Source organism: Brassica napus, chromosome C1, assembly GCF_020379485.1.
Source record: "Brassica napus cultivar Da-Ae chromosome C1, Da-Ae, whole genome shotgun sequence".
In the NCBI taxonomy this organism is placed as follows: Eukaryota; Viridiplantae; Streptophyta; class Magnoliopsida; order Brassicales; family Brassicaceae; genus Brassica; species Brassica napus.
The window spans coordinates 16,246,933-16,270,692 of NC_063444.1; the positions used below are offsets into that span (position 1 = coordinate 16,246,933).

General features: G+C 33.8%; 3 protein-coding genes across 3 annotated transcripts; 1 reads left to right on the forward strand and 2 right to left on the reverse strand.

The window, feature by feature from the left end:
- Positions 1-11,598: 11,598 nt before the first annotated feature.
- On the reverse strand, positions 11,599-12,641 carry LOC106376174 (early nodulin-like protein 2). Its single transcript, XM_013816236.3, has 2 exons — positions 12,330-12,641; positions 11,599-12,213 (listed from the first exon to the last, which is right to left on the reverse strand). The coding sequence occupies exons 1-2, from the start codon at positions 12,514-12,516 to the stop codon at positions 11,768-11,770; spliced, it is 633 nt and encodes a 210-aa protein (XP_013671690.1). The 5' UTR covers positions 12,517-12,641; the 3' UTR covers positions 11,599-11,767.
- A 963-nt stretch (positions 12,642-13,604) lies between these two features.
- Positions 13,605-15,006, reverse strand: LOC106373223 (pollen-specific leucine-rich repeat extensin-like protein 3). Its single transcript, XM_013813432.3, has one exon. It carries the CDS (start codon positions 14,926-14,928, stop codon positions 13,756-13,758), a length of 1,173 nt encoding a protein of 390 aa, XP_013668886.1. The 5' UTR covers positions 14,929-15,006; the 3' UTR covers positions 13,605-13,755.
- Positions 15,007-16,391: 1,385 nt separating this feature from the next.
- Positions 16,392-17,123, forward strand: LOC106373224 (protein ARABIDOPSIS THALIANA ANTHER 7-like). The gene is made up of 2 exons (XM_013813433.3): positions 16,392-16,716; positions 16,815-17,123. The coding sequence occupies exons 1-2, from the start codon at positions 16,534-16,536 to the stop codon at positions 16,968-16,970; spliced, it is 339 nt and encodes a 112-aa protein (XP_013668887.2). The 5' UTR covers positions 16,392-16,533; the 3' UTR covers positions 16,971-17,123.
- The last annotated feature ends 6,637 nt before the right edge of the window (positions 17,124-23,760 follow it).

A 23,760-nucleotide genomic window follows, 5' to 3' on the forward strand; every position in this document is an offset into this window, starting at 1 on the left:
GACTTACTTGAAAGTCGTCTAGAAGACTTCTAGCATCTCAGACGACTCAGACGACTTACTAGGGCTATATTCGTAAAAATGACTTCTGTTTTTTTGTTTGGTTACAAAGTGCTGGCTGTATTTTCGCAAGACATTTTAGGTTAGTTTTGCATTTGATTCAAGTTTGGGTATAGGTTTGTATTTAAAATCAAGTTGTGAGTCATATTTCGAAAATTTCTCTTAAATTAAATCAATTTTATTAATCCAAACAATATTTTTTTTCTATTTGATAGGATGTGTAGTTAAATTTAAATGATATTAACATACATAAAATATTTTTAATAATAATGTCTATTAAATGATACTTTGTACTCATACGGTGTTTTTGATCATTTGTACCTTTAATAATTCAAACTTTAAATTATTGGTAACAAAAATTTTATTTTGAGATTAATAGTCTTAGTAGTGTATATATTTTTAAAAAATTAAGTTGTCAGTGTTCGTTCAAAGCTTTTATCAAAAAATTTGTTCAAAGTAAATTTTGAAACTAAAATGTTTATGTATATTATAGGGTTTATAGTTTAATTTAAAATGATATATATATATATATATATATATTTAATCTTAATAATTAATTAAATTAGACATTTTACTTATATGATTTTGTAATCATTTGTATTTTGTCATAACAAAAATTTTAAGCCATGAATCACAAAATTTTAATGTGAGACTTTTAACAGTTTTAGTAATTTATAGTCGTTTTTAAAAATTTAAAATATAAAATATATAGAAAAATCTAAATTTTTATTATATTGTTATTGTGATTGTTTAATTTATTTTAATAGTTTAAAATTAAACAAAAATGATAGAAGATACACTAATTTTTATCAAATATTTTATTATTCAAAATCATTAATTGCCTTATATGCTTTAGTCACATTAGAAAATCCTGTAACTTTTATTTTAGGAAATAATAAAGAAAATTAATAATAAATTTATGGTTAGCTTAATAAAAAGTTTATTATATAATTAGATGGACCAACTTATTTTTTTAATGATTCTAAGAATTATCCTAATAATGATACGTGGTTACAAAAAGAAGTAGTAATATTTCTTGATTAATATACAGGAGATGAGATCTGACTAGTAAACAATTCGGCAGAACAAGTGGAATTAGAAGAAACTAAACAAAAACCAAAGAAAAAGAATTTAGTAAGCACTTAGATAGAGACATCCGAAACACAATCGCTGCCAGACAGCACAAGAGGAGATTTTCAGGCCTAATGGCTCTGTGGATTAGATGAACTTCTATCCGATCCACCATCTGCTGACTTTCTTGTTTTATATTTAACTACATGATAATCTGCGCGCATGTGCGGGGTGAGTTTTTATAATAATGCTTGTTTATTAAATGGTTTTAACATTTTGCAACACTACAATCTTTATCGACTATAAAATTATAAATACAAATGTTGTTAAATGTATCATCGTTGTTGAAGTATTAACGTATTACATATTATTTTAATTATTTTTAAGACTTCATATGCACAAAACATTAATTATTGTGGGTGATACAACTCACCAAAACCAAATAGGCAACATCAATTGAATAATGACGAAAGAGAATTGGGTTTTCAGCTCTCGATTTGTTTAATATTGATTTTCCATAAGTGATTTCATTTTCTACCACTATAAAAGTGTGCTTTCGTTCTCGTCTTTGTTGCATTGATATGAGTTTAGTTTTTTTTTTAACTTCTTCTATGAATTCGGTGAATTACATAAGTGTCAATTAAAAAAGATGGACATCACTAAAAAGTAGTTCCACTCTAGATACATATCTTAGAATCAAAAGTTTGAAAAAACTCACCGGCAGACTATATTAAAAGGTTAGTGTTTATATATAATTTATCAAGCTATTATAAAATATAAGTGTAGACGCTAAATATAAATGTCTGTCTAGTATATATTCATCAGTTTGGTCTAAAAATCATCTAATAAGAACAACAAAACAAATTACTTATTTTATTAGCATAGGCCTTTGAGGATTAGTTACTTAAGAGTATACAGATAAAAATATATATAATACTTTACCATTCTAGTATATGTAAATTATGTATAAACTTAAATTTGTTTGATTTAAAATGATAAACCAGAAAGCTTATAATAAATTGTTCAAATCTCTCATTCTTACAATTATAATAGTTAGATAGGATATTATGGAGAAACAATGTTAGACGAATGATCAAATCTCTCATTCTTCGAATAAATTCAAAAGGAGGTGATTGAGATTTTGTCATGATATTTCATTAAAACAAATTTAGAAATAAAAATCAAGACTAAATTATTTAGTCTGAATGAAATAATATATATATATATAGTGCTTCCAATATTAAAAATCACTTCGATTTGAAGAAGTGTGTTTCTCGGATTCTCATAATGAAATAAGATATCAGAAACCATCTATTTTAAAAATAAATTTGTATACATAAATGTATATACGTTAGAGTAATCACATAAATTAAAACCAATATCATTTATTAATTTACAATCACGTTTTTGGTAAATAAATCAAAACAATCATTTTATTTACTCTATATGATATAAATTAAAATTTATTGATATTGACATAGATATATAATATATTTTAATATAATTATTTACTACTGACACTTTCTACTCATATTATTTTTTAACATTTGTATATTTGCTGTAAGAAAAATTTAAACCATTAATCACAATTTTTAATGTGAGAGTTTTCAATACAAATTTCAAAATTAAAATATTAAGATCTCAATAATTTTTCACTCGAAATTTTAAAATTAACATATTTATATATTTGTATATAGTACAGAATTTATTTCAAATGATATTAATATATATATATATATATATATATATATATATAATGAACATCTATTAATGAAACTTCATATTCATACAATTTATTAAGGTTGGACATTTTAATCGATACCCGAACCCGTATCTGAATCCGATCCGAAGTAGCAAAATACCGAAAGGTTATTGAATTCAGAGAAATTGGAAATCTAGAAACAAACGGGTAATATCCGAACACGAACGGATAATATCCAAACCCGAATGATATCAAAGATAACCAAACATAAGTATACTTAACCCTACATTTCTAGTTTACTCCTCTCATTTTATTCAAAAAAATTATATTAATGATGCACATTTCTCAAAATTAGATAATATACATATAATTATAGAAAAAATCATTTGCTACTCACTTAAAATTCATATCAAGCTCTTGTTTGTTGCATTAATAAACGTTGCATCTAAAATTACGAAACAACAACTAAATTAGTGGTTATCTGTTCTTAAAGTTTTATCTCCAAACCTATTAAAAGATTAATCTTTTGAAAATTAATAAACCAGTTAAGTTAAAAATATATTTTAAATACAAAAAAAATAATGAATAATTTATTAAATTTTTCTTCAAAATTTCGATATCCAAACCCGACCCAAAATATCTGAACCCAAACATAAAATACCCGAACCGGACCCGAAGTGTAGAAATACCCGAACATGTTCTATACCTTTATACTGAAATATCCAAAAATCCTAAATACCTGATACGAACCCGAACGTGTATCTGAACACTCACCCCTACGATATATGATCATTTGTATCTTGCTTGAACAGAAAAAAGTAAAACCATTGATCACAAAATTTTCAATGTGGAACTGTTACCATTTTTAGTAATTTATAGTCGTTTTTAAAAATTCAAAATATAACATATAATAAAAAAATATAATTTTTATTATATCTTTAATATGATTGTTTAATTTCTTTTTATAATATAAAATTAAACAAAAAAAGAGATGATACAAAAATTGTTATCAAATATGTATTATTCATAATCATTAATTGTTATATATATGTTAACCTTATTAGGTAATTCTGTAGCTTTTATTTAAGGAAAAAAAAATATTCTTTGGTACATTAATAATTAATTTGATGGTTAATTTAATAAAAAGCATATTATAAGTTTTTATGGACCAACTTATTTTTTTAAGAATTTTAAAATTATTCTCGTGATGACACGTGTCTACGAAAACATGTTGTAATGCTCCATGATTAATATATAGGAGATTTTTGCTAAGAAACCAGTTTGCAAAAGTCTTTACTGGCTAAACACAAACATTTCATTTTATTTTAACCATATCTTGATCCGCGCTTTGCAAGCGAAAAATTTATTAATAACTTAACAAAATTTTTGTTTATTTGTAAGAATTTTATGTATTTAAATAAGAGATTTTTTGTTCGAACAGAACCTGCAGTCAAACCGGTTAATCCGGTGATCAGATAATTCTGTTTAGGTTTTTAAAATATCCATATTTAAAAACAAAATCACCAAAACCTGAGACTAACCGATTGAACCGATGGATGACCGATATGTAATCCAATTGGATTGTTATAGTTTCATAATTTGTCACCTTTAATCCAAAATAAAGTTAAATGTTTTGCAATTTTATAAAATTATGACATTTCTACACACTTTTGATAGAGAAAATGTTAGATATAAAATAATTAAGAACTATAAATATGTGTGGATCATATTACTCCTTTTATATAGTTTAATTAATTTTATTATAAGTGTTTTGTGTTATTTATTTTGTTAATAATTTGGTTTGTATTATAATCAGTTTAATTTTCTTATTAACAATTAGTTTAAGCATTTTTCTTTAGATTACATATATTTGAACATTTTTCATAATTAGTTTTGTTATTATATTTATTGTACTATGTATAACGTTTTATATATATATATATATATATATTATGTAATAGCTATTATTGAATTATCATGTTACTTAAATAAATGACATCACTATTACTTAGGAATATAAATAAAAAAGTCCATTAATTTAATTGATTTATTATTGATTGAATTTTTATTGTATTTAAACATGTAAAAATATGTTCTATTTATTTTCGCTGTTTTATAAATTATTTGACTTTTAAAATTATTTAATTTATCTAAATAATGTGAAAGAAAATTGATAGAAATTATTAAAAAGATGAAAAATAATATTTTATATTGTTTGGTCACAAGATTATTATAGTATTGTTTGGAAACTTATATAGTAGTATAAAGAAAATAGTATATTGTTTGGAAACATTGATAATAGTATAAAGGAAATAATATTAGTGATTTAATATAGGTTTAACTATAAAGTAGAAAAAATATATTTAATTTAAAAACTTACAAAATAAAAGTTACGTCAAACACAATGTTTCTATTTTAATAAAATAGATAGAAATTATTAAAAGGATGAAATCTAATATTTTCTATTGTTTGAATACAAGATTAATTATATTGTTGCTTGGAAACATGAATATAAATAAAAGAGTATATTGTTTAGAAACATGAATAGTAGTATAAATAAATGAATATTAGTGATTGGAAAATACCCTAGGATAACACTAAAAAAGGTTATGTCACAAATATAGATCCTAAGAATCAAAATGACCAAAATGTTTCATTAAAGAGGTAAATATTAACTAATCCAAATCTTAGGGATTAGAGTTGAGGGGTGAAAATTTGGAATTGAGATTTAAAATTTTATAAAATACGAAATAAATATTAAAAATTTGAAAATAAAAATTTTAAAAATAGTTTCAAAAAGTATTTTCGAATTACAAAAAGAAAATTTGATTTTTTTATTTATAAAAAAAACAAATTTATATAAAAAAAATTATAAAAAGGTTCGAATTTGAAAACATATAATCTAAAACTATAATTTTTTTTTATTATTTTCTTACATATCTAGGTTATTATGGTCATTTTACCTATTAAATTAAATATTTTGGTCATTTTACTCCTTGTGGTCTATTTTTGTGATCAAAACTTGAAAATGGTCTATTTAGAAGAATTACCCTTAGTGATTTAATGTAGGTTTAACTATAAAAGTAGAAATATGTATTTAATTTAAAAACTTACAATTTTACCAAAAAAAAATTTAAAGAACTTACAAAATAAAAGATAGGCACAACACAATGTTTTTGTTTTAATAAGAGATGATATTTACAATTTAGCAAAAAAAAGAAAAATTTAGTAAACACCTATCTATCCATATGTATGAAAGTCTCTCACGGTGACAACTGACAAGCAACCGAACCTAGCGACATGAAATGGTACATTTGTCATTGTTTTATCAGCTTGCTAATCCGTAACGTGTAATGACGCTGAAACCTCGTCTGTATGGATTAGCTTTTGCCTTTCCACAGCTATAATAGGAACGACTACGTCGTTTACAGGTACATTATTCTTCTTCAACGCGCTGTAGCTGATATATCTTGCGGCCAGGCCCGGCTGTGGAATATTTTGGGGCGAAACCCCACAACTATAAAGATAACAAAAACTGTGAAAAAGCTTAAAAAAATCAATCTCTTCGCTTCTCTGAATATTTATGTTAGGGCTGGACATAATATCCATACCCGAAGTATTTACCCGAACCGACCCGAAAAATAAGGTACCCGATCCGGTCGGATCCTGCCTAAATATTCGAATGAGACCATTTTTCAAAAATCCGAAAAACCGAAACCGAACCCGATCCGTACCGAGAACCGAATAAGTATCCGAACATATCCAAACATATAAATATAAATATAAAATATTATTTTAAATTATATTTATAATAGTATTAATACCTAAAATTAAAATTATAAATCAAATATATTAGTTATTTTAAATATTTATAGATAAAAATAGATGTTTTGGATAAAAATACTCAAATAACATTATGTATATGGTTACTTTTAGACAAAAAAATAACTAATTTGAGCTATATAAATTTTGTATTTTTAGGTTTTAAGTTATTTTAGATAAGTTTGAGTAATTTGGATATAAAATACTCGAATTAAATCGAGTAGTTTGGTTACTTCGGATAAAACCCGAACCCACCCGGATCCAGGAAAATCTGATTCGAACCCGACCCGGTTTTTTTACCCGAATGGGACCATTTTTCAAAATGCGAAAAACCGATACCCGAATGGATAGTATCCATACCTGAAGTGGTACCCGAATGCCCATGCCTAAGCTACAAGAGATATAGTTAAATGGGCGGCCGAAGTTGTAGTTATTGTAAACATGGCCGAAAGCACATGCTTCTCAAATCAAATCCCGTCATTGTTGTTCTCTCCCCTCTTCTCCACCGTCTATGCAAGATATAGTTCATCATCAATAGTTGAGGAAAAGCCGTGGAAAGAATGAATGATTGGGTACTGATTTGAGTTTTTACAAATGGGGGTTTAATGGTATTTTATCTGTACTTATCCCTGTTCTTTCTCTATATTTTGTTAAATGTTTACCTCGGTTATCTTAAAGTGGATTGATTAACGTCTTTGATATAAAACTGGTCTTATTCTAATCGTTTACTAAGGATAGCTAATTATAGACCTGGGCAATAAATCCGACAACCGAACAACCGAATCGAACCCGGTCAACCGACATGGTTCGCTTTCGGATCTTCTTAGTAAACCATACGGTTCATGTTTTGAGTTATAATGGGTGTCGGGTCGGATCAGGTAATAACCCGATAACCGATTGATCACCACTGAAACCAGATAGAAACTCAACCCTAGCCCCTTTTCTTTTATTTACGAATCAATAATAGACACACCAAGATTCTCTGCGAAAATCTCAACCAAACCTTTCCGAAATCTCAACTTCCATATATGCTATCTGAAATCCTTTCCATAACCCGAAAATAAAATATCCTCAATGATTCTATCGTCAATTCGAACTTGAAACCCTTATTCCAGCTACTATATATGTCTCTGCGAATCCTTAGACTTGACAAGTCAATCTACCTCTTTAGGCAGAAAGTAATCAAACCGAGGTGCTTAGCTTGCTTCTAAATACTTGATGCATTATTCATGTATCTTTATTTTTCAATTCTAGATTTTGGGTAGATAATATTGTTGGTGATCTATTCAGGTTAAGTCTTGTTCCTTTTATTCTTAATCTGAAAAGAATTTGACATGAAACTTGAATTGTCGTTTAGTTCTTAAACTTGTGTGTGTAATAAGTCGTAATGCGTGTGATGTTAGTTCTTCAGTTCTTGTAGTGTTTTCTTCTTCTTGTTCTTCACCAATTCATTACACGCTTCGTGAAAACCAGACAAAACTTAGTTCTTCTTAATAATATGAATGTTTTGAAAACAAAGTGATGTTAGTTCTTCTATTGTTTTCATATATTGCGATGTTAGTTTGATTGGTTTTAATTCTTTTTTTCTTGCAGATGACATCCTCATCTTTCAATAACCAACAAACTGATGTTGAAATGCAATGTGAAGACCAAGAGTACCAAGAGACAAGTGCTTATGCAAATGCAACATCTGGAGAAGCCTCTCAGGCGAGTAAGGTGAAGAAGCTGGTTGTGACAAGGTCTCGTGTGTGGGAGCATTTCACCAGAACCAAGGAGACTCGAGACAAGTGTATTTGTCACCATTGCCACAAGATCTTTTGATGTCCATCCAAGTCATGAACTTCTAACCTGAAGCAGCATCTGCAAATCTGCAAAGAACACCAATCATGGTTAACTGGTCAGAGAAAGAATCAACAACAGATTGGTAGTGAAAGAAATCTGAAGCCATCTAAAGTTTCTGAGACAGTTTTCAAAGAAGCCCGTAATGAATTGCTGGTGTTAGAAGAGTTGCCACTTTCATTCATTGAAAGTACAGCTTCGAAACACTTCTGCGATAAGGTAGACCTTGTATAATTTTGCATTTGTAATTTTCGTTTTAAATTCATCTCAATTTACTTACAAGTTTATTCTTTTAAATTGCAAGGTTAACCTCTGGAAGCCTCACTTAAGAAGGAATGCAACCAGGAACATTGTGGGGATGTTTGTGAAGAAGAAAGTAGAACTTACTCTGCACAAGCAAACAAAGGGTTTCCCTTACCACTGATATTTGGGTAGCTCAAGTGACAGGTAATACAGACGTCAATACAATTCATACTTCAGACGCTTTCATACATACTTTTTAATTATGTGTTTCATGCATATCAGGTGCAAGTTACATGGTTATCACAACACATTTCATTGACGAATCGTGGCAGCTGAAGAAGTTAATCATTGGCTTCAAGTATGTCATTGATCATAAAGGTCAGACCATTGCTAGTGTTCTTTTAGACTGTTTACAAGACTGGGAATTGAGAAACTGTTCTGCATCACGGTAGATAATGCAACTGCCAATACGTCTGCTATTGGGAGGTTCCATAGGGTCTTTAGCTCAATTAGCCCTGATGCTCTAGTCTTAGATGGAAATTATTTACACATGAGGTGTGCTGCTCATATTATAAATTTGGTTGCTAAAGAGGGTTTGCGTGATTTATGCGATAATGTGTTAGCTATCATGAATGTTGTTCGGTATGTTCGGTCTTCTACCAGTAGGCTAAATTCTTTTGATCAAAGAGTCACAACTGGTAAGATGACTCGTGGTAGCTTGCCTCTGGATATAAAGACTAGGTGGAATTCAACTTTTCTTATGCTATCTAGAGCATTACAGTTTAAGGTAGCATTTGATAGGATGGAAGCAGATGATAGGCTGTACAATGACTACTTTTTGGAAGTAGAAAATGAGGTTAAGAGGTGTGGACCACCTGCTGCTAGCGACTGGAGTGGTGTTGAGAAGCTGATTCGATTTTTGGTCATCTTCTACAACAACACTTTGATTGTCTCTGCCTCATCTAAGGTCAATGCATACAAATGCTATGGTGAGATAATGACAATTGAGAGAAATCTCACTGGTTTAGCTAATAGCTTAGACTCTGAGTTGAAGTTGACAGCATCATATATGTTGAAGAAGTTTTTGAAGTACTGGGAAGGTATCAAGGGTGTTAATAAAATGTTGATCCTAGCGACAGTCTTGATCTTAGGAATAAGATGCATTTTGCTAAGCTATGTTTTGAGAAACTGTATGGGAAAGACAGTTTTGAGGCTAAAGAAATGCTAGGATCAATGAGTGATCTTCTCCAACGCATGTTCAAGGAGTAGAACTTGCGTTTCAAATTGGGCAACCAGCACAGTCAACTCAAGCGCCTAGTGTCCCTGTTCCAGAGTCTCAGGAGCAAGCATCAGAAAGAATGGAATTGGTAGTTGATGATTTTGGCTATGAAAGGATGGATGATGTGTACAAGGAACTTGTAACTGAAAAAGGTGAAGACACAAGGGATGAACTTGAGGTTTACTTAAAAAAAGCTGTTGAGACTCCTAAACTCTTACTGGAAATCTAGTTTAACATTCTATCATGGTGGAAAGTACACAAAATCAAGTATCCGGTTCTTGCAGAAATGGCCAGAGATCTCCTTGCTATGCAGGTTTCATCTGTAGCTTTAGAAAGTGCATTTAGCAACAAGTGGCAGAATATTAGAGCCGCACAGGAGTTGCTTAACTCACTTCATTATAGAGGTCCTTCTGTGTAGTGAGCGATGGATGCATGCTGATATTAAACTTAGTGAAAGCATCATCACAAATGAACAAATTCTTGCTGATGTTGAACAGCTTGATAAACTTGAGAAAGGTACGTTTCTTCAACTTAAGCTCTCTTCGTTAAAATTTGTATATGGGTTATCTTATTCATTCATTCGTTTGTTGTTCTTTTGTTAGAGTTTGAGGCTCACAACCTTGGTGATTGAAATCTCGGTTTTAAAGTTTGATGGTCGAGGTTGAAGATTGAAGTTTCAAGTTTAAAAGTTTTATCATTTCATTGAATAATGTTGGCTTTTGAGTGGTTTTGGATCATGAATCTTGTTTGGTTTTCATTTCAATAATTGTGACCTTTATTTGGTTTTAGTTTCAATAAAGTTATATGTTTGGTTTTTACGTTTGTGTTTCGTTGTTTCTGTTTCGTTATAACTATAATTTCTGAGTTGATGTTATATGTTTGATTTTTACGTATACGTTTACGTTTGTTTCGTTGTCTTGTACGAGTCAAGACTACAAGAGTATATGAGTTGTTTACGTTTGTTTCGTTGTCTTGTACAAGACTACAAGAGTATATGAGTTGATGCACAAGACTACAAGAGTACAAGATTATTCCTTAGCTCACGAATGTAAGGAACAAATATAATGCTTCAAAGTTCAAGAACATTGTCAAATACAATAAAATTAGTAAGTAATTTGTGTCTAACCAAGTACAATTTAGTGTTTCTTAACCCAAAACCCGATTAAAATCCGAAACCCGAATAGTATATCAGGTTCAACCGGTTCTTTGGTATGGTACTAAGCCCGAACCGAACCCGACAAAATCCGAACCGAAATCGACCCGAACTTTTAAAAGATCCGAATGGGGCTGATTTTTGGAACACCGAAAACCCAACACCCGATTGCACCCGACCCGAAATCCGAATGGGCCACTGAATGCCCATTCCTAGCTAATTAGAATGATCATATCTAGATACAAAACAAATACATGCTCTTTTTAATATAAATACCAACTTTGATTAGTAAAGAAAAACACGAGACATGAAAAAACATAACAAAAAAGGACAAACATAACAAAGTTCAAACACAATTAATAAGATGGCCACTGAATGCCCATGCCTAGCTAATTAGAATGATCATGCTAGACACAAAACAAACACTTGCTCTTTTTAATATAAATACAAACTTTGATTAGTAAAGAAAAACACGAGACATGAAAAAACATGACAAAAAAGGACAAACATAACAAAGTTCAAACACAATTAATAAGATGGCACAAGGAACAATAATATCAAACTCAATTATGGAGGATTTATTACCCTCACCATTATAACTCTAAACCATGAAACTTATAATAACCACGAGAACCAATCCTAGAGAGACCCCCCTAGGACTCACCAAACCGGCCGAATTGTGAGCTTTCGCTGGTCCTGGAGCCGGAGCAAGAGCTTCAGATTCAGAAAGAACCACTCTCGGAGAAGGCGCAGGAGATGACAAAGCCTGATGGCTTGGAGACAGAGTCGATGACGGTGAGGGCGATGGAGATGGCTGACGAGGACTGTGGCTGTGGTGGGCGGTGGACATGACCTTGACGGGTAGCTTCTGACCTTTGAGACAATTTTCTGAGTTGCCGCTGACAAAAAAGAACGGACCTGAGCGGCTAAGAACATAGAGAGAGTCTCCGTCCGTGAGGGAGGTTATTGGGTGAGTAGTGTTGCATGTGTTGAATTCTTCTTCACTCACCTCCAACACTGAATCTTTCCCCTTAGGGTACTTAAAATCTAGCAAAATCAAAAGTCGAATTAGTTGATATATAGTATCATGAATTATGATGTTACTATTATGACATTAACACATGAATGTGTATATAGAAGAGGAGAGAGAGAGAGAGACTTACAAAGAGTGTCATTGACCTGAAACCGGCTTCGATAAGACCAATGAGAATAGTCCTCGGATGGAGTAAGGACCCAACCATCTCTCCCACCAACATAGAACTTGTACCCATTTGAAAACCCAATTGCAAACCCCAAACTCACTAACATCACAGTCATCAAATAAGCATCAAACCTTTTGATCAAACCCATCTCTCCAAACTTTGACTAGACCTCAAATAAATCAGTCTCTTGAAATGTGTGTTGCTCTTCAGTGCTTGTATGCGTATTTATAGTGAAAGTAGAGAAGTCATAGCCGTTAACTTTTGGCTGCATCAACTTCGACTCTCTAGAGAATATGCAAAATTAATAAGAAGCGTTTCAAGTTTTGCTCCTCTCTTGTTTTCTTCACACGTTTTAACATGCAATGGACTTAACGGCCATCTCTCTTCTTTTCACACTTTTTATTTACTCCCTCCGCAAATCACAAACAACCATTTGAAACTAGATCTTCTAATTTGTCAGTCATTTAATATAAAGGTGAAATTCAATTTTTTTTTAAAAAATAACTTGCGTAACGTATTGTCTTCATTTTATATAAGAAAAAAGAGGTATTAACTCTGGACAGAAAGTATACAAATGAGCTAAAAGCCTAAAAAACCAACTAGGAGTTCAAAATAATTAAAAAACTAATGTGCTTTTGTAAATGATCAAGAATGTTAAAAGAAAGGCTTTAAAGATTTTATCCTCTATATTTACAGCCCAACTAGTTGGACAATATTAGAATAAACTTTTTACTATTTTCATGTAACATAACACATTTCTTTCTTTTTTTTGTCAACGTAACATAACACATTTCATCCTCTACCTTTAAAGCCCAACTATTTCTATAAGTGGATGGATGCTTTCTTCAGTATGCCTAGCTTAGAGAGGAGCTAATTGTGAAGCTTCAAAATATTCTTCAGCCACGTATATTTAGCTTCTGATACAGCCAACAATCTTCTACTGCTTCCTCTACAGTCTGAAGAAAACCCAAACCCTAGTTTCACTAGAAGTTGTGAGATGGAAAAGCTGGAACCTCTAGGGGTTTTGGGATCAGAGTTCAAAACTCGATAATGGAGCGACCAGGTTTGTGCTTTAGATTTATCTTCTTATCACTATTGAGCTGATCACACTTTAGTGAAATGCCCACCATTGACTATATTGAAGCTCTGTGATAATTGCTTGGCCTTTGTGGAACCATGCTTTCTAATTGAATCTTTTGTCAAATAGTTGTGGGATGTTTTAGCTGTATGTCAAACAATATGAAACAGGTGGTGCTGGTTCTTTTAGTAAAGACGGATAGACACTCTTTTCTGTTTAAACTGTATAATGTTACACTCTTAGTGAATATTCTTTCACCCACAACCCAATCTTCCTCACATTTCTTGTTCCTCCATTTTCTTTGAATCCCTATGTGTAGGTTGGAGCAGGAGCAGGAGCAAGGGAAGGTCCTGCAGCAAACGGAGACGCCTGAGGAGCCACGGCTGAGCATTCATGGTCATAGCAGTCTACAGGGTGGTCAAGTACATCTTCACAGACTTTGTGGCTCCGTTGGTGGGGTTTGTCAGGCAGACAGTTATTGCTATCGTCAAAGACTATTCCTCTGGAAGTAAGGTTCCTGCAGATGCCTTCTTCTTCAGAGAAATAGTTATCAGAGACGGTAAGGTTCTGCAGGCTAGGCAGAACGCAGACTCCAAGAGGGACAGCGCCAGTGAACATGTTATGGTCCAGATTCAGCAGCTCAAGATGGCCAAGCCCAGCGAGACTGTAAGGCACAGGACCAACTAAACTGTTGTAGCTCATGTCAAGGACTCTTAGCTTGTAGAGATACCCAACTTCTGGAGGTAGACACCCGGACAAGCTTGAGTTGATTAGGAGAAGCTCTTCTAAAGTATCTGCAAAGTGAGCTATGGTTGGAGGCAGACAACCGCTGAAATCATTGTTGGCAAAGACGACAACAGAGGCGGTTGTTCCAGTGAAGTCTCTGGGTATGAGGCTTGTTAACCTGTTGTTGTTCACGAAAATGGCGTCGAGAGGGTTGCTGAAGAGTTTCGGAGGCAAAGGACCTTCGAACTCGTTGTAACGAAGGTCGAGGTACTTTAGAGAAGGGAGAGAGAGGACAACATCTGGAAAAGGGCCTACGAAGCGGTTGTTGCTGAGGTCTAGCTCATAGAGTAATGATAGTTGGGACAATGAACGAGGAAGGATGCCGCAGAAACGGTTGCTGTTGAGATGGATGAGAGCGAGGTCAGAGAGAAGGCCAATGGGTTCGGGGAGGAAACCAGCGATGTCTCCGTGGTTGAGATCGATTCCAGCGACAACTAGAGTGTTTGGGTCGGAAGGGGATGGGGCACAGAAGATGCCAGTGTAGCTGCAGACTGAAGGACCGACCCAGTCTCCTGTCAAGTTCTTTGGATCCGAATATATGACCTTCTTCCATGCTTGAAGTGCACGATACGCTTTCTGAAGATGGTTTGAGGAGTGACTTGCGTGGTGGTGAGGGGTGTGCGTTGCGGTTGATACGAAAGAGACATGAAAGAGAAGAAGTGAGGTAAGGGCATGGAATGTAATAGAAAGAGCCATTGGAAATCAAGTTATGGATCCTTTGTTTGGAGTGAATAACGATTTATATAGAGAGAACATTTTAGAAGTTTCAGTCTTTGGAGCAAGGATTGCAGAGAGGATGAATTAAGTAGTGGCATAAGCTCAATCAAGGAAAAGGACTCAACTCCTTACTTGTAGCTATCTGAAGTGGTTTAAGTGGGATCTGAGGCTGACACTTGAAGACCAAAATCTTAGGATTATAATTATAGCACTCACTCGCTTACAACCCAAGGAAACTAATCTTTGATATTTCAAGCTTTAACATAAGCTGCTATGATATTAAGTTATTACCTAAATGGTTTTAATTTAAGACAGAACTTAGGTTCACCCACTAAGGTGAACCTTTAAATTCACCACATCTTTTAGAACTAATCAAAGTCACACATAGATTATTAATTAAAAAACATTAAATTAAATAAAAAATAACTATAAAAAATAAAAATGCTAATTTTAACGACGCCGCTTCTAGTTAAACCCTAAACCCTAAATCTTAAATTCTAAACACTACACCCTAAATTCTAAACTCAAATCCAAACCCCTAAACCCAAACCCTATACCTTAAATCCTAATCCTTGATCCTAAACCCAAATTATATACCCTAAACCCAAAAACTAGACTATAAACCTAAACTCTAGACCCTAAACCCAAGTCCTAGACCCTAAACCCAAACCGTAAACTTTAAACCCAAATTATATACCCTAAACCCAAAACCTTAACCATAAGTCCAAACGGTAAATCCTAAACCCAAACCGTAAATCCTAAACCCAAAACCTATACCCTAAACCCAAATCCTAGACCTAAAACCCAAACGGTAAACCCTAAACCCAAACCCCAAACTTAGATGCTATAGGGTTTGGGTTAAGGTTTACGGTTTGAGTTTAGGGTCTAAGACTTTGGTTTAGGGTATATAGTTTAGGTTTATAGTCTGTTTTTGGGTTTAAGGGTCTAAGATTTGGGTTTAGGGGTTTGGATTTGGGTTTAAAATTTAGGGTATAGGATTTAGAATTTAAGATTTAGGGTTTAGGGTTTCGCTGGAAGCATTAGCATCATTAAAATTAACGTTTTTATTTTTTTGTAGCTATTTTTTATTCAATTTAATATTTTTTAATTAATAATTTATGTATTACTTTGATTGGTCATATAAAGGATGAAGTGAATTTAAAGGTTCACCCCCTTGGGGTGAACTAAGTTTTGTTCTTTAATTTATGTCTTTATCAAATGGAAACAAAAACATATAAGCATAAACTAACAGTGTTAATCCAATAGTTTCTTTGTAATTTACTTTTGTTGGCAAGACGTCACATAACTAAGATAAAAAGACAACTTCACAGAGTATTGCATGAATTTAAGGCCAAGTACCGCTTAAAAAATGAAGTGAGAAAAATAATATAAAGACATGTCAGGTCTAACAAATTAACCTATACAATTTGCATGAATACTTACGACGGGAGCACGAGGGTTGCATGATTCTTTAAATCAATTACCATCGTATATTATAAAACTAATTAATCATTATATTATTATATAGAGATGAAATTTTGACGAAGCACAGATCATCGAATTTCTTTGGCTGCAAATAAACTAATGATGCATCGTACTTTATTGCTCATGGCCTTAATCACGTCAGCGGTTTCAAGGAATGACGAAGAGCTGTGTAGGGACATGTTCGAAAGCTTCATTGAGGGAATGTCTATCCAACCTTCTCCACAGTACTGTAGGGGAGTGAGCCACTTGAATAACGTCCTCAAGCTCACGTCTCCAGTTGCTGTAATTAATTGATTCTTGTAACTCGTTTTTTTCTTTTGTTTTTGTTTTTCCGATTTTTCACCGTAATGAACCGGTGGGTCCCGTGTTTTTGCATGTAGTTGCAGGGACTGGAGAAGAAGAAGGAGAAGGGACGGGTAGGTAAACCGTGTGAATGCATGGAGTTAGAGGTAACTTGGAAAATAAGATGTGTAAGATGCGACCAAGATCCAAGCCCGAATGTAACCAAATATGAATCACATGTGAATGTCTTATAGATCTCTCTCTAAATATATATTGTGATGAATCTTATGAAAGATCATATCTCTTAGTTTATGTGATTTGAGTTTCTAGTTAGATGTGTGTGATTAATCAAGAAAGAGGGATTCAAAACTAATCACTAACTTTAATAGCAAAGCCTTGATTAGACAGATCACCAACTCCTTGGCCCCTCGTTTATGTGTGTGTGATTGATCATATAGATCTTTATCATCTTGACAATCCAATGAAAATTCATTTAAATCTTGGGATAACTCAAGTTTTGAGAAATTGATCAATCCGTATTGTGCAAAAAAGAGAGAAATTGATCGATCCGAGTTTCCATCACAGTGACGTATGCGAGTACACTACACTAAGTTCTAATTACAGTAAAAACTCTATTAATTAATAATGTTGGAATTATGAAAATTTATTAATTTATAAAATTATTAATTTTAAAAAAATATTTTTTATTTATTTAATTTTAAAAAAAATTTGGTGCATAAAAATAAAAATATTCTATTCATGATATTATATATTGGTCAGAGTTTATAGATTTAAATTCTAATTATTCTTATTAGATTATGTATATACTTTATATATGATGAATACATATCATATAATATAAATTCACCTTCATACGTCATTCGATAAAACTAAAAATAAAATTAGAGATAAAAATTTATATGTATATATAAAATTTATATATGTAGTAATTATTAATTTATGATTTTAGTGAGACCATATATTTACCAAATATTTTTCTAATTATTATTATCTATTAGTTTATCGAATTATGTCATATCTTACATCGGTCCAATTTGAAACCATAAAATTTTATTAATTTATCGAATTCATAATTTTTAGGTATTAATTTATAGAGTTTCTATTATAGTAGATATAAAAAAGAACACTTAACATGGTTACAAAGTATAAGAGAAACGATATCGTTTACTAAAACAAAGAAGAAAAGTCAGTTGGAGAGAACGCGTTGCCATTGGACGACGCTGGCGATACTGTTACAGAGTCACCTGCTAGTACTAGTTCACATTTTCTTACATCAAAAGTCAAAACCATTTTCTTCATAAACCCCTCTCGGTCTCCGTTCTTTTTTTTTTGCTAAAGATGTAAATATCATTAAAACGTAATGAAAGTTTGATTACAAAAATCTTGTAATCTGATCTGCTCGGAAGCATTTCCGATTCAAGGAGCCGCAAAAAAGATAAAAAAAACTCATTGAATCACAAAGCTACTAAGTTTCATCTGTAAACTAACATACCTTAGAGCTACATTTTTATCTCTTGCAGCTGCATACGTTCCCATACATGCCTTCCTAATCCTTGGAGCAACTGATGGATGGAGGAGAAAACTGAACAGATCCGAATTTGCCGATGCCAAACACAGAGGTTCTCTTGAGCTGCGACACGGAGGGCCTGGTCTACCACTCTGGTGCTAGCTGAGGTGGGCTTCGTTGAAATCAGACCAACAACCACACGGGTAAAACCCTCCTAAGCAAGCCGAGATGTTATTGCTGACAATGAAACACGATACCTTACAAGCACAGGCGGTAGATTAGCTCCCCTGAACCGGCCACGCGACACAAGATAGCACCAACATCTAAACTGCCTAGAAGCAACACAACCCGGAGCATGAAGAGGGAGTTGACGAACGGGAGGATCCCAAGGACTCCTCACAAGCAGGCACATCTAGGAGACGGCTTCATCTCTAACGTTCCGACCTCAAGGGAGCACCCTGGTTCTGTCCTCAAAGAACACTAGAATCCAACCACTAGAAGCATAAACACAGAGACCAAAGCCATTCTAGAAGATTACCATGGTTGCAAATGCTAGAAGTAAAGGTAAGAGGCTCTCGGCGGAGAACCACCGCTCCGCCTTTCTCGAAGGAAACAGAGTCCCTGAGGAGAGGCTCTACAAGCCTTGAATCATCACCTTATTGAGACGTCAGGAGGCAAGAACGAACACTACACGAAAACGTGGGAGTAACGACTACGATTTACGACTACAAATGTGTAGTTGTAAATTACTTTCGACTTTACGACTAAGTTACGACTACCTGAATGTTCGTCGTAACTTAGACGTAATTTTGCTACTAATAGTTTTCGTCGCAAATTGGTCGTAAATTAACTTCTCGTTTATGACTACACTTTCATGTAGTCGTAAAGTAGTCGTAAATATACGACTAAGAAACATCGACGCTGTACCATCTGATTAAGGACCAATTTACGAGGAATGCAGTTGCACATTGGTGTCAAACGTAAATTCGTTGTAAACCCAAAATTGAAATTTCCCTATAAATATGATCTTCTCCCTCATTCTTAAGATGCACAAAAAAAAAGAGAAAGAGTAAAAAAAAAAATGTCTAGAAATATCTATGAGCTTTGGAGTTGGATGTATGCGCATAAAGATTCAAGCGGAAGAGTAACAGAAGAATTTCTCAACGGAGCAGAGATGTTCATATACCACGCCGTACAGACGTCTCTCACACTAGAAACGAGTAAAATGTTTTGTCCCTGTCGTAAATGCAACAATACCAAGTTTGCTGCTAGTGAAACGGTTTGGAAACATATAGTAAATAGAGGATTTACTCCACATTACTATATCTGGTTTAACCACGGAGAAGCTGATAATAGGAATGAAGCTAGTAGTAGTAATCAGGTTGAAAATGTTCGTAACAGAGAGGAACCACATTTACCTTCTGAAAGTTTTAACCTTCAAGAGGATCATATGGTAGATCATGATAGGATGCATGATATGGTTACATATGCATTTCGTGAAACAAGATCAGTAATAGAGGAGGTATAAAATGTAGAGGGACCTAATTTGGATGCAAAAAGATTTTATGAGATGCTAGCAGCAGCTAATGAGCCAATTTATGAAGGTTGTAGAGAAGGTCTTTCTAAATTATCATTGGCAGCTAGGATGATGAATATCAAAACTGATCATAACTTACCTGAAGTTTGTATGGATGCATGGGCTGCGTTGTTTAAAGAGTATTTGCCTGAAGATAATCAGTGTGCTGAATCTTATTATGAGATTCAAAAACTGGTTCATAGCCTTGGTTTACCTTTGGAGATGATTGATGTGTGTATAGACAACTGTATGATATATTAGGGAGAAAATGCAGAATTGTTAAAATGTAAATTTTGCAAGAAGCCACGATATAAACCGCAAGGACGTGGGCGGAATAGGGTGCCGTACCAGCGGATGTGGTACTTACCTATCAAGGATAGACTGAAGAGATTATATCAATCTGAAAAGACGGCAGCAGCGATGAGATGGCATGCAAAACATACTTAGAAGGAAGGCGAGATCAATCATCCCTCTGATGCAAAAACGTGGAAACACTTGAATTCGGTGTACCCTGATTTTGCAAGCAACCCCCGCAACGTTTATCTTGGGCTCTTCACAGATGGCTTTAGTCCATTTGGAATGTCTGGAAGACAATATTCGCTTTGGCCAGTTTTCTTAACGCCATACAACCTTCCACCAGAGATGTGTATGGGAAAGGAATTGCTTTTCATGAGTATATTGATACCTGGGCCAAAGCATCCGAAGAGGTCCCTTGATATTTTTCTACAGCCTTTGATAGAAGAATTGAAGGAATTATGGTCAACAGGCGTGCAGACATATGATTGTTCAACGAAAACAAACTTTACAATGCGAGCAATTCTTTTGTGGACCATTAGTGACTTTCCTGCATACGGGATGTTGTCAGGTTGGACGACGCATGAAAGGCTATCTTGTCCTTATTGTATGGGAAGCACATACGCATTTCAGCTGAAAAATGGTAGGAAGACGTCCTGGTTTGATTGTCACCTGAGATTTCTTCCCATTAATCATCCGTACTGAAGGAACAAGAAATTGTTTCGGTCAAAAAGGGTTGTACAAGACACCGTTCCGCCATATTTATCTGGAGAGGAAATCGAGAAGGATATTGATTACTATGATGCACAAGACACAGTCAAGAAAGGGGGTAATTGGCATACTACTGCAAATATGTCTGCTGGTTACGGGACACAACATAATTGGCACAAGAAGAGTATATTTTGGGAACTTCCATATTGGAAAAATATACTTCTACGCCACAATCTTGATGTGATGCATATAGAGAAGAACTTCTTTGACAACATCATCAATACATTGTTGAACGTCCCCGGGAAGACAGAAGATAACAAGAACTCAAGGTTGGATTTGCCTGCATTATTTTCTAGGATTGAACTGCATATTAGAAACGATGGGAAAATTCCGGTTCCCATTTTCAGATTGTCAGCGGAAGCAAAAGCAGCGTTGTTCAAGTGGGTGGCATCAGATGTGAAGTTTTCTGATGGATATGTTCCAAATCTATCAAGATGTGTTGATCAGCAGGGACATAAGTTTTCAGGGATGAAGAGCCATGATTGTCATGTGTTTATGCAACGACTTCTACCATTTGCATTTGCGGAGTTGCTTCCAAAAAATGTTCACGAGGCACTTGCAAGTAACAAATAAAGCTATTATTACTTCTTCTTGGAAAAAAAACTTATGAAACGTATCTTACGTTGGCTTGTACATTTGCAGGCATCGGAAATTTTTTCAGAGATCTTAGCGCACGCACCTTAACTGTAGATGTCGTCAGAAAACTTGATGAGAATATCCCGATCTTGATGTGCAACTTGGAGAAGATTTTTCCTCCGTCATTTTTTGACGTCATGGAACATTTAGTTGTCCACCTTCCGTACGAGGCATTGCTTCGTGGACTTGTTCATAACGGATGGATGTATCCTTACGAGCGAGCCATGAAATATTTGAAAGGGAAAGCCAAAAATATGGCTAGGGTGGAAGGTTCAATAGTTGCTGGGAGTTTGAATGAGGAAACATCTCACTTCATGTCGTACTACTTAGGGTCCCAAGTCCGAACACGGAAAATGACTTCGAGCAGATATGATGATGGTGGTGTTATGCCGACATATATTGTTGAAGATGTTCCAGACATATTCTGTCAGATTGGACATCTAGGTGGGAAATTGAAAGAAGTTTGGTGGTCGAGTGAAGAAGATGCTCACAGTGCCCACACATATATACTTCTTAACTGCGAGGAGATTGAGGCATTTGAAAGGTAATTAAAATTACTTTGGCCGTTACATATTTTTATCACATACACATATATATATAAATATATATATATATAGTACTCTTTAATGATATATATATTGGCATAAAACATCGATTTCGTTGCTCAAGTCGAAAAAGCTATACCAGAGATATCAACCAATGATCTCAACAAAAGGAAAGACCAACATTTTGTGAAGTGGTTGAAAACGAAGGTATACACATCACAATATAATATTTAAGGTTGATTATGAAGTTATATATATATATATATATATATATATATGTTGATGATCCAGGTTGATTATGATGATCTATTCTATCCTCAGTGGTTTCACGAAATGATACAAGGTCCGGTCGCTAAGGTCACCACAGAATCAATGTATTTCACACGAGGCTATACTTTTCACACTTACGGATATGGAAGTCGGCGAGCAACAATGAACTATGGAGTATGTGTTAAAGGTGAAACTGATTTCTATGGAATCTTAGAAGAGATCATCGAAGTAGAGTTCCCCGGCCTGGTGAAGCTGAAATGCGTTCTCTTCAAATGTGACTGGTTTGACCCCACCGTCAATAGAGGTGTTCAGTATAGTAAGTTTGGAGTTGTTGATATAAATGCTACACGGAGGTGCAACAAATTTGAACCCTACATATTGGCATCTCAAGCAGACCAAGTTTATTTTATTCCATATCCGAGGATTAGACAATTTACACCTCGGGGTCGAGTCTTGACTGATGAACAACCACCTTTACAAGAAGATACCGTAAATGAAATAGAAGTACCAGAGCAAGCTACAAATGATATCTTACTTCTTGATCCATACAACCAGGGATATGAAGAAATTCCAGACGATGCAACAGACGAAGCCCACGAAGATGAATTTGAAGAAAACGATGAAGTGGATGATGTTTATGATGATGAGTGATCGAGTTTCTATTGTATTATTAAACACTTTGTATTACATATAATATTTATATAACTTATCCGATCATGTTTGTTCAATTAGGATGTTTGAGGTTTGTGGTTTGGGGTTTGGAAGTGTATAACTTATGATGTTTGTGATTTGGGGTTTGGGGTTTCGGTTTTAGGGTTAAAACAAAATTCGAAGCTAATTAGTCGTAAATTACGACTCTCTTATGACTAGTCTAAAAGATAACGAAGCTAAGTAGTCGTAAATTACTACTCTCTGACGACTAGTCTAAAAGATAACGAAGCTAAGTAGTCGTTAACTACTACTAATTTACGACTAATATAAAAGGTATCGAAGCTAAGTAGTCGAAAATTACGGCTCCGTTACAACTAGTCTAAAAGATAACGAAGCTAATTAGTCGTTACCTATTTCTAATTTACGACTAAATGAAAACGAGACGACGCTTATTAGTCGTAAAGCCTCCGACAGTTTCCTATAAAAGCTCACCACTTTGCTCCCCAAATCAAACACAATTCCAAACCAATTTCCTCATCAAATCAAAAAGATTTGAATAAAAAAAGAAGGAGAAGAAAGATCCTAGAAAACATGTAGTTGGAGACAAGGCGAGACTTACGTATGTTTTACGTAGGTTTCGCTTTGTCTCTTTCCACCTGTGTTTCTAGGTATCTTTCTTCTCTTCTTTTTTTATTCAAATTTTCAACGGTAGTCCCTAATTAGTCGTAAAGACTGCGTCCCTTATTGGTCGTAAATGTACGACTTATTTACGA